General features: G+C 37.8%; 1 protein-coding gene across 1 annotated transcript; it reads left to right on the forward strand.

Annotated features, from left to right (window-relative positions):
* The first annotated feature begins 4,041 nt into the window (after positions 1-4,041).
* On the forward strand, positions 4,042-10,369 carry LOC122886014 (CD276 antigen homolog). Its single transcript, XM_044217871.1, has 5 exons — positions 4,042-4,282; positions 4,545-4,922; positions 5,541-5,840; positions 7,927-8,021; positions 9,122-10,369. The coding sequence occupies exons 1-4, from the start codon at positions 4,246-4,248 to the stop codon at positions 7,995-7,997; spliced, it is 786 nt and encodes a 261-aa protein (XP_044073806.1). The 5' UTR covers positions 4,042-4,245; the 3' UTR covers positions 7,998-8,021; positions 9,122-10,369.
* Positions 10,370-12,702: the final 2,333 nt, after the last annotated feature.

The following is a 12,702-nucleotide window of genomic DNA, read 5'->3' on the forward strand; positions in this document are numbered from 1 at the left end:
TGTCACCTTAATCAGACTGAATAAGCTATTTTTCTTGGTTTGCACTTTATCTGCCATGTGCCTTGCGCTGCTTTTAGTCAACCTATTTTTATTTTTTATTTTATTTTATTTTTTTATTATGTCTCTTTTTTGTATTCCCTTATTGTATAGTTTTAGCTTATATTTTATATTTGACCTAGATTTTAGGCTCTACTGTTAGTGTTATCTGTATGCACCGGGGGTCTGAGAGTAACGCAATTTCGATTCTCTGTATGTATGTAATGTACGTGTGGAAGAATTGACAATAAAGCAGACTTGACTTGACTTGACTTGAAGTCCTTGTTGTGCTGTCTGTCTGGGCAAGATGGCCCTCTGAGATCAGTTTCAGGGGTCACAGGCAGGAGGACAGAGGAGAGAGGAGATGAGGTAGCACACAATAGGCACATGAGAAGAGCTTTATTAAATAAGAAGGTAGTTTAAAAACACACACATAAAAGGCAACCATTTACTGCATACTGCTGTTACAAACTGAGTACAATTAACTGATAATTAGCCTGATCATCCACTGTCAGTAATCAATGCAGACGCACATTATTAAACCATTAATCAAACCAATAACTAACCGCAGTCAATGTCAGACAACGTTATCATACTTTAGCAGTTACCTAGTGTTTCTGTAGTGGTGACAAAATGTTAAAAAATGTACTGCTAAAAGATTTGCAGTCTGAACTAAACTAAAGCTCCCTGGGCTCTCCGGGTAAAACATTACACCAAGCTCCCTTTAAGAAATATGACATTAACAATTCCTTATGTGTCTGTAAAAACACATTACTCTAGAAACATAATATAAAGGGTGTCATATGTTGACAGTCTTGTCAATTGTCAAATAAACTGTATTTCCATACAAACTGTACATTTTGGATTTTGTCGCCTCCGTTTAGTGGGAGAAGTCAGTGGGAATGAGTGGCGAACCAGTTCAAAAATTAAGATTTCTCACTAAAAGTGCTGGTTGGGGGATCAGATATGGCTGAATTTAACATCAACTCATAACACTTTTAATTCACTGTCTATCATGTGTGTGTGACAGTATTTGAGGAGTTTTTTCAGCCATTACCCAAGTAACTACCCGGTTTGCTGCTTCCTGTTTGGTGCTAGCGAGAGTGCACCTGCCTTCCGATAATATTAAAACATGTTTGATTTTATCGTAACGTCGAGATGAGACAAAGACTGACTTAAGACAGCTCGGATTGAGTTTTATGATTGATCGCGGAACGTTTTGTTTTCTTTTGTGATTTTGTTTTTGTTACCAGTGGACTACATAGCTAACAGACTTGGATGGCTGTCTCAGCTTTGACATCCAACATGCTATCCACCTACCTGTTCCTGTGCTTCGGCATGTCTTGCCTTCTTGCTGGGCATTTTGAAAAAATTAACCAAACTCTGACATTTCATTTTTAGCCTACACCAACAGAGAGTCAGAAGTTTGGAAGTCAATCATGGCCCATATACACGGAGTCAGGGTCATGAGAGTAGTTTTAAACAGAGATAATATGATATGTCACCACTAGATGGTATTGAAACTCAATTAATACTAACATACCGAAACATGGCAGAACTGATGGTAAATTTAGCTCCCCGTCAACTTCTGCATGGAATGATCCTCTTTTCAAGATGTTGTCTTTATAAGAGGTCAAAAAGTCAATTCAGTCATGGTCAAGGCTGAATTTTCATGTAATTTCAGTTAGAGTATTGAACCAGCAGAAAATTTCAATACAAAAAAATCTCAATACAAAGCTGGAAATTCGTTTGTAAGACATGCTTATTTATTATCCTCACCAACCCAGAAATGGACTGTTCCATCTTCTGCGCTCAGGCAAACGCCTCTGTCACAAGTCTAACAGAGAGACTCAGAAAAAGAATCCTTGGCACTGCTCTGCACACTGCATTTTTGCACTGAAGCGTTTATATTCCAGACTCAGAATAAAACACGGCTAGACTGGTGCAACATAGTTAGTTACAGGTGTTACCTGTGCAAAACATATTAATGATAATAGTTCATATTATCGATAGTCTTGTCAGTTTTCATCAGTTCTGTTATCGCTTGTGAACCGGGCTGTAATAACCTTAACTGAAACCACATTAAAACATATACAACAATAAACATATTTTCACACCTGTATGAGCAAAACTCCATATGCTCTACACATTTACCTCAATAAGGGCTTCAAAAGGTTGAAAACATTTTACAACTTTAACTGCATTTCCTGGTTGGCCTAGGTAGTCTGGCTAGCCCTGTTACTTGCTTTTTCTGGCTGGTCAGTACAGTAAACCTAAATTTCCAGCCTATAACTGGCTAATTCTCTACAGGCTGACAGCTCACTGCCTGTCTTTTAGTAATATTTACACAGTTTCACTGTACACAAAAAACTGTTTATAGGTCACGGTAAAACTACTAGGACACCACATGAACTGCTAGGGTTGGTCTACATTAACTAAACATTTTACCAGACTTTAATTGACTGCAAATTACTAATTATAATAGCCATTAACGCCTCTATTAGCATGTGGATTGCTTACGCTAATCGTTAATGCTAATCCCTTATGCTAATCGCTAGAGCTTAAGATAATTTATGTCAGGTGAAGAAAAAAAGATGAATCAAATCAGAATTGTGAAGCCTGCCAGACATTTACTTAATCTTTTAACTTTAGTGTTTGTTGTAATTGTGTTTTTTTTATAATTTTTTATTTCCAAAAGTATAAACAAAATTAGATCGTGGCAGCCATTTTACAATGCAGTAAGAAAAAAGAATATACTAATTACGTAGGGTAAGTTCATCTTAAATATTATATTATAGTAATATTACTGTTACTATATACAATGTATTTTGGTATGAAAGCATGCATTTTAAATTTAACCAAGTATCCTATATCATAAATACATGTTTGGCATTTGAAACAAACCAAACTGTTGGAAAATTGGTTGAAGATTCAGCGAGTTATGATGAATTTCATTTGGCTTTAATTGTGGATAGACCTCCTGCCTTGATAGACTTACTGTACACGCATCAGGAGGCGAGGCTTCCCGTACCAATATGGCGGCTGTGTTGATGTATCACCGCAGTAAACAGCAGCAGTCAATGAGGTACGTACGTGTATATATCTATGGCTAATCGCTTAGCCTAATCGCTTTGGCTAAGTGCTAACACTTACATTTGCCCGCAAACCACTAATTTTCTAATCAGAGTCATAGTATCAATGCAATCTTTGATGCTGACCAACATAAGCAGTGTAGCCCATAGCTCAGTTATAGAAAGGAGTACCGTTCAGCAATTTTTAAAACTGCTGAAACAGCTGTGCTGCTGGGTAAGAAAAAAAGCTCTTAAACAACAGCAAGAAGAGATAAAGCAAGTATTTACTACAAAGGGTGTCGAAGCCAAATGAGATTCAGAAGTGTGAAAACTGGGATGAGTCAGAGCACCATAGGGAACACACACCGAGCAGATTTATGAGCAGAAAAACACACTGAGCATGAGACTAGTGGGCAGCTCTGAGACAACAGAAGTTAACATTTAGCAAAAAACCAAAAACAAATATGAAGAAAAATCATAAGAAACTAATGGAGGATGACAATGACAGAAAACACACAACATGTTCTAGAGGTTCAAAGGAAGTTCTGCAGATGATTAAGGGCACACTAAATGGAGAAGCTGCATGTCGCTACCTTTTTATCTTAACTAAAAAAAGTTTCTTGATAGTCTGTGACTATTTGGCCTGCTTTGGGTATCATACACATACACAGAAAAACTTTTTGAAGGGAAGCTTCCCTCAGATGACTTCCAGATGTCGTAGTTGGATCTGTACCCTCCCCTGCAAGCATGCGTGATTACTGTCGGTACTTAGAAAATCCCATGAAATGGCTACTTGAAGTCAGCACAATGTTTGACACACTTCTGTCTTCATCTCCATATCTGATAAGCCCATTGTCTTACACACAAGATTTCCCTTGCCGTTTATTGTCCATGTCCCACATGCTGTTCAAAAGGGAAATACGTCACTTTACGTATACCAGCGACAGTGGAATAGCTACGCTTCATTGCTAGAGTTCTCATAAATATAAATGATTAGTCAGCATGCATGCTGTCTATGTCAGAAGAGGAAATAATAATCTGTGTCTGCATATAGTGTGCGTCTTCACTTTGTGTGGACATTCAACTTTAAAATCTTTCCTCTCTGGTGTGTGTTGCAAGTGAGCTTGTCCTCTCAGGAATGTTCATTGTATTAGTGGCATACTTTCTCCTGTTAGGTAAGTTCTTTTTAAATGACATTTTAATGCACATTTTCCCACTCACTGAGTGTGTGTGTACACGACAGTAATACATTGTAATCCATTGTTATCTATGGCGTTTGTAAAATGTATAGCTTTGGAACTAAAACTATTTAATCTTAAATGAGCATAAAACATGAAGCGTATGATGTTCAGTGTTGTGTAGGAGTAATGACACGGCAGTGTGTGAGGCTAGACACAAGAAATGTTTGAGAATCTGTCTATTTTCTGTTACATTCAGTGCCTGATGCAACAGTGGTGCTTGATGTCAACACTACTGTCGGCGAATCAACGGTACTCCCATGTATCCTGATGACCACCACTCCTACTGACTTAAAGACTCTACGCTTTTACTGGCAAGATGAAAGAAATTATGTTTTGTACTCTTTTAATGAAGGAAAGGAAATGCCAGAGCATGTAAATAAACTTTATCGGGGCAGGATCACAGCCTTCCCACAGGACATGATTAGAGGAAATATTTCAGTCAAAGTTAAAAACCTAACACTTGAAGATAACCAAAACGTTTTCCAAGTTTTTGCAGCAATTTTTGACACCGGAAGTACGAGGAGATACAGTCTTGAACACAGGAAAATCTGCCACATTACTTTCCATGTTGCAGGTAAGGATGGAGATTCCACTTTTCTTTAGAGGACTAATTTGTTAGAGGAGATGATCGATACCACTCTGTTAAATATAAAGCTACAACCAGCAGCCGGTTAGCTTAGCATAAAGACTAGAAACAGGGAGAAACATTAGCATGGCTCTTTCCAAAGGTAACAAAATCTGCCAACCAGCACCTCTAAAGTTCACTACTTACGAAGTTATTTCATTTGATTAACTTGTACAAATACAAAAACACAACTTGGTGGTTTCTCTGGGGTTTGTGTGCTAGACTATTTCTACTATTTTAATGCTAAGCTAACTGCAAGCTGGCTGTAGCTTCAGAGATACAGTGTTAATTAGTGAGTTTAGAGGTGCTGGTAAGCAGATATTATTATCTTTGACAGAGTCAAGCTAGTTGTTTCGCCCTGTTTTCAGTGTTTATGCAACTAAGCTAACCGGCTGCTGGCTAGGCCTATAGCTTCATATTTACTGTGCAGAGAGCAGTATCAATCTTCTCATTTAACTCTTAGCAAGAAAGCGAATGAGAAGATTTTCCAAAATGTCTATTGCTTTAAAAGTAATAACAGAAATGATGTTTTTGTCAGTAACCTTAACAGCACTCTCTCACTCACAGTTCCTTACAAGAGCGTCAGCCTGGCTGTAAATGAAGAAACAATGACTGCAGTCTGCACTACACAAAGAGGATTCCCTGAGCCTTTGGTAAAGTGGAGACTCCAGCACCTCTCTGATAATTCCCAATACTTTTTAGACCCGAGGGATGTAAACACTACAGCAGTGCAGGACCCTAAAGATCAGCTCTACAATTTTAGCAGCACTATAGATATCCCTGGAGGTCGATATCGATCTGTGACCTGCTTCATCCACAACCCTACCCTAAATGTGACTTTGATTACCACCCACATTTTAAACAAAGGTAAGTTAATAGAAGCTCTGGGTCTTGTATATGGTCGTGCAGTATCTCTTACCCAATCATTTCCTGTGTCAAAACTTGGCCAAGATGGACCCTCATATACTATATGGTGCCATTTGCACTTTGACAGCTGTGTATCATCGCTTACATCACGATGTCCGCCTCAGTTGTGTACATGCTCATTCTGCCTCTCTGTCCCTCTTCAGCCACATTTATACTTTCCCAGGCCCCTTCAGCGTTATTCCGTACCTGTCCCCAATAGACAATGAACAGAGAAGCCAATCAGCAAGGTCACTCAACTCATGTGATATCTGGTTTATGGGCAATTTGTAGTTTAATGCAAAAAGTCTACAGATTTATTCTCTCAGCACACAGCAGCTCTCTGATTTACTTACAGCTTACTGCTACAGCGCCTGCCATGCCTATTACATACTGTACTGTACTTTGGCAGGTAACCCAGGGTATCGGTACATCCTTAGAAAGACTGAAAGAGCAAGTAGTGTTACATCGGGGTTTTTAATTAAAAAATTTTTACTGTCCCAAAGAGCAAAATAACCACAATCTATGTTTCTGACCTAAATAGTCTTAAATTTGTAATCGATAGGTATTAATTTCAAGATAAACAATTCAGTAAATTGGATTTCAAAAAGTAAATTTATTCAGCAGCAGAATCAGGAGTTTTGGTATGTAAAACCTAAAGCCAAATCAATGCTTACCTCTGTGCTGAACCTATATGACATCCCAGTTGAAAAAAAGTCCTTTTTTATTTTTCCTTTTCTAGTACTGACGTGCTGAACAAATTGTAGTATGAGGCCCTACATGAAGGGAAATCAATAAAATAAATGTAATTAATTGGATTTACAATACAGATCTGAAAAAATTGAGTAAAAGGAAGGGTAGCAAAAATGTGTTTCATTCACTTTTGGTTTATGATCAAACTGCAGGTTCTGTGACAGTGTCTGTGTGATTTTCTGACTGAACTCTGTTTTACTAATGTTGTTGCATCCCCAGATCTATTATTGGTGGGGAAAATGTTATAATAACCAAACAAAACTGCAAAAAGGATGTCAAAAAATTTGAAGTTTCCTTTAACCCTCTGATATCAACAGACATTGTGATAATGTGATGAAGCCTGATAATGTTAAAAGTTACTTAACACAGCTTTGAGGCGTTAAAATGTAACCCATTCAAATGTAAGAGTTATTGTAGGTCTTCATTGTTTATCAAGCAATTCATTACAGTATTGAGTGAAAGAAGATCACACAGAATAGAGCAAATGACACGAATTCTAAAGTAAATAAGACTACTGTAACAGGAGTGTTGGTGTTGTCTTTTTAAATACGTAAGCCCACATACAAAGGTAAATACAGATCAAGGCAAACAAGACATGCCAGGAATATTTCTCTTCTTTAAAAAGCATTGAGTGTAAAGTATAATAAGACGCTTTAGCCATTTTCAGTCAAACATGGGTTGTGGTGATTGTTTCAGCAGTCTTAATATCAAACTAAAGCAACACCAAAGTCATCTATGGCCTTTCCTGCAGGAAATAAGACCACTGTGGTCAGGTGAGGACGAAGTATGTTCACAATTACTGTCTGACCTAAATCCCAGAAACATACAGGAAGCTACGTTGTGTTAGTGACCATAAATCCAATCATGTGGTGCTGCTGACACCTGCTGGGGCAACACTGTAATGCGATTGTACCATTTTGCAACATGAAAAAATTGATTCTATAGAAAATGTCATGATTTGCAACACTTAAAACACATATTACTTCTGATCAATTTTTATTTACAACTAACTACAACCAAACCATAGCCAGTAAACACTTATTGATTCATGAATTCATTGTTTAGTTGACAGATACAATTCAATGACAGACTCTTATTCAAAATAAACCTTTCTACTCAGAGAATTATGATTGCGCAACAGTGAAAGTCTGGCTAATAAAAGCAGTTCTCATTTTTAAGCACACCACTTGTTTCTAACATGATTCATGCGTCACAAAATAAGAAGAGAGAAAGTTGAGGTTTTTTCAGGCTAAAGCAGCACAGCATATTGTTCCTTTCTTCCTCTGTCTGCCTGCAGGTGAAGCAGAGAGGAGCCTCCCTGGCTGGGCTATAGGTCTGCTAGTGGCTACTGTTGTTCTGCTAGGTTGAACTGCCGTTAGTAGCTCATCAAATGTGAGTTGTTTTCTTTTATTGACAGTTTCTGAGCATTTTATTTCTCAAATATTTAACTGGTAAAACACGTCACTGGACAGACGATTTATAGAATTTAAAATATAAAGATAGCATATGAATGTGTGGCTTTCCCCTCCTTTCTTTGATGTCTAGCTACTGAGGGACACGCTATTACTGTATATGAAAAAACTTAAGGAATAATAGCCTTGTCCATTTGTTAGTACATTTTACATACAGTGTTTAAAGCAATATTAATCATAATAACGTGCTAGCAAACATTGCCTCATGACACGTCTAGCAAACACAAAGCAACACTAGCATTCATTTGGAATTGTGTTTGTGTCCTCCTGATGATGTCTAATATTCGTTCTCCTTATAGCTTTATTTTGGTCTCCACCAACTCCTGAGAAAAACATCTGTCTGTTTTTAGCTGCTAAATGTTCACCAGCTAGTCGTTAACTTTGCCTGCCTGGTGTTTGGTGCTGGGCAGGAGTGCAGTTGGTTTATCAGAGCTCTTTTAGTGATAACAGCTGGAAACAGGGTGGATTAGAGCATTTAGACTGGACCAAACAATAATTTGGAATAATTTGAATTCTACATACCATTTAGCTCAGTATTTAGAATGCAGAGAACACTATGAACTATGTACGAACACTTTCTCACCCCAGCTAAGGTGGTCTTTTGTAAGAACTTTGTTACTTCATATTTAGCTTCTTTGCTATGCTAAAATATACAGTATATTTTCATACAATTTTTAAAATTTACAGGAATGTAAATTTATGAACTTAATGCTCCCCCTGTTGTCCATCATAATGTTCATAAAATATCCTCTTACAGGGTTATTGCTATGGGAACAACAAGGTGCAAAGAATTCTGAGAGTTTTGAGTTTTAGAGATCATCAACATTTCCACCCATTTTATGAGAATACTCATTTTTACTGTCTAAATTTACTGATATTGCACAGCTTTGAGGTTTGCTTCCCAAGGACTCACTAATAAAAAGAGAATTAAGTAGCATTAAAATCTTAATGCCAAGTCAATGCTTGGCATTCTATATACTACCGTTTTATGACTGAGAAGCTTGCCTTTTCTAATTCCAGGCACATACTCAAACTGGAGTCCAAGGAGAACCAGACAGCCTTCTTCGTCACCTGACTGCAAAGATTTTGGAAAAATCTTTCCACAAGGTCCAGCTTAATTGTAGTTTCTGAAGCCCAACATCAGAGTTGGACCTCACTCATGCTGTGGAGGTTGTTATAGAAGCACATTAATGACCATAGTTTTGGAATGATATATTCAACATTTGGTGCCATTCAATACGATTAATGTTGGGGCTGACTCAGTGGCCAATGTTAGTGTTAGGCCAGAAACCAGTGTTAAGTAACACAACTGCAAAAAATGTTAAATAACAATGATAAAGTCTTAGTTTCTACCATCCTTTTTCTATATCACTCATCTTATTTAGAGTCATGAGGTCCTGTAACCTGTTCAACTGGGCAAGAGTCGGACAGGGTACACCTTGGACAGGTCACTAGTCTAACACATTCACTCTTATGGACAATTTAGAGTTTCCATTTGACCTGACCTACTTAACTTTGGACTGTAGAATGAAAACAGAGCACCTGTAGGAAACTCAACACAGGGCCATACTGAAATGTCCGCTCTGGCTGAAAAAGGTTTGAATCCAGGATTCTCTTGCACCCTGAAATCAAGTTTTAAGTTTCAACACTAAAAAAAAACAATCTGTATCAAATTACAGCAGAAACTCTTCTAAGTAAGTGAGATAATCTTACATGTAGATTTAAAATCTAGTTAGACTTGTTTTGAGTGTGGATTGGATTATCTGGTACTGACTATTCAAGGCTGTTTGACTTGATTCAAGTAAATGTCACTTGCCTTGTCTTAATTAGCAATTTCATTTTATTTGGGGTTTTGTTTAACTAGATACAAGGCATGTATTAGTTACAGGACCTTTGCCACTTAAGTTTCAAGACAATAACATCTTATTTCAAGTTTTAGTCTTTTGGCTTGAATGGCCGTATATTCTCGACTTTATCTTGGGACAAAATATCTAATTCCAAGGTTTAGATTTTTATTCGCATGAGTTCATTTTTTAAACCTGTCACATTCCATTGATAACAATAGTGCCTCAGATGATTTACATCCCATTCAGTAATACAATACAAAACTCTCAGAATAATCATTAGCCCTAACACCCTTCTCCGATGATGAAAATAATATAAACCAGAATAGCACATATCACACATCTACAGCAATTATTACACATGTGCTGGGGACAGACAAAATGATGAACACTTCATGAGAATAAAGGACTACCTTTGAAGCAGCTCCATCATTGTTTGTCAAATGTGTCATCAGAGGTGATATTTTCACAATGTACATTGTTAATAAACAAGTACACAAAGTACAACAGATGCTGATCATGGATGTATAATTAGAACTGTATACAGCGTTGGAGGCAGGGCTCCGTTCATTCCTATTAAATGTTCTGATGGGGGTTGTGACGCTCAAAATGTATCCACCGTTTTACAGCTTTTTTCACAGTGTTAGTCTATAGGGAGAAGTCTTTTTGGGCCAGTGTGCATTATGTGAGTTGTAATTACACGGTTTGGCCATTATGTCAAATTGCTGATGGGAATGTAATTGATTTTACAGTTATTTGGTCATAAACCAAAGTATTGGACACAATTTAACCTGATTATGGCACTAGATGAAAGTCAGGGGATCACCAAAGTCATTGATATTCATCCTCTGGGGAACATGAATATCAGAACCAAATTTTGTCCCAATCCATCTAGTATACGTTGCAGGTTGCAAGTGAAAATGTACCAAATGTACTGTGATAGTTCAGTCTGGATGTCTGCGATAGACCCAACGATGGACACTGTCATGGCAAAAATGTCAGTTGATTCCATGGCCTAGTGGTTAGCACACATGACTCCTAACTCAAATGTTGTTGGTTCAAAACCAGAGCTATACAGACTACCACTGTAATGAAGGAAGCATCATCCACAGAGGGCAATGCACAATGACCTGTAGAATATGACACGCCCACTTTGGTTCGCAAGGAAAGCCTATTAGTTTTTGGTTCCAGCTGGGAACGAAGTTTTCAGGTTCCGAACCAATTTATGTTTGGTCGAAATGCTCCGAATGGAGCCGGTTCCATGTTGGTGGAAAAGGCCTAAGGCTTCTGGTAGATGGACATCCTGACTTATTTTTAGAAATCTTATGAAGTGAAAATCACTTACTGCACTGGCAGCCAAATTTCCTTGATTCAAGCAAAAGAATGCTCATATCTAAAATGTTTTCACTTAAATTTGACAGGGCATTTTTGCAGTGTCCCCTTTAAAATGACTAAAAAACTAGTTATTCTTCTTCTGCCGGTTTTTGCACTTACCAAACAGCTTCAGGTGCATCACTAGCAGCCTCTGGACTGTAGAAGAGCCGACCCTGATTAGCAATCAGATTTGTCTTCTGGCTAACCGAGAATATGGAAAGTGTAAATGAAAGTATCTTAAATCTCATCTGGATTTTAACCAGATACAAGACAGTTGAAATGACAAGTGTAAATGGGGCCTTAGTCTTGTTACCATTAGCGCTTCAAACTGGAACTTCCACTTGAAGAAAGGCCACCGACCAGAAATGCACTACAAGAGTATGTTTTGGAGAATGTGTGATGGTCAAAATCCAACGAATTTGGATCACCTGTACAACTTTAAATGTGTCAATGGACCTGGAACTGAAAACACTGATTCATGAGGTGAGGCCTCTGCAGTTCTGCCATTGTTCCACTGTTACAGTTTTTCTCAATCAATTTGGTACATTTCTCCAAACTCAGGTAACAGCTCTCAAAACAGTTAACACAGTGATCAGTACACTTTGTAATTGTCCTAAACAGATAGTAAATTCTCCTTCATTTCATACAAATCACATATCAAAAGCATAATTTTCTCAAAACACAGTGCACAAAAATCCCAAATTTTATCACAGCAGTTCATACAGCCAACCAAATCTTTAATATATCAGGAAAAACATTTGTAACTTTTTCATTGTTCTTCACAAAGATCACAAGCATTTTTGTATCATTTTCAAAACACAACAAACAAAACTCTGTGAATTGTAAAATAGTCAGTTGCACACCTTGTGTCTTCAATTAACGCCAAATTGTTATCTGATGAGTTAATAATCCACTCAACACAGAAAAAGCCAATTTCCTAATTGTTCACACAGCTGTCTTACGTAATTACAACAACTACAAAAGGCAAAGAGAAGAAGAACAAAGAAGACAAATGAGGAGATACAGTAAGACAAAAAAAGAAGTATGAGCAGTGGAAACAGAAGAGGTTTAAGAGTGAGAGGTGGTGGCCAGGGTAGAGGGAGAAGAGGAAGAGGAGATAGAGAAAGAGAAAGAAGAGCTGAAGATGTAGGAGGAAGAGCGAGAAGAGCTGAGGATGTAGGAAGAGGAGAAGAGATTGAAGAGATGGATAGATTGGAGGCAATAGTATAGTGGAAAGAGAAAATATAAGAAGAGGTGGACAGGGAGGAAGAGGAGGGCAAAGAGGAAGAGGAGGCCAAGGTGTAAGAGGAGGGAGGAGAGGTAGAATGAGGGTAGGGTACACGCGTGTTTCAAATGAAATGACAGCCACACTTATTGACCATG

The sequence above is a fragment of the Siniperca chuatsi genome, linkage group LG12 (assembly GCF_020085105.1).
Source record: "Siniperca chuatsi isolate FFG_IHB_CAS linkage group LG12, ASM2008510v1, whole genome shotgun sequence".
NCBI lineage: Eukaryota > Metazoa > Chordata > Actinopteri > Centrarchiformes > Sinipercidae > Siniperca > Siniperca chuatsi.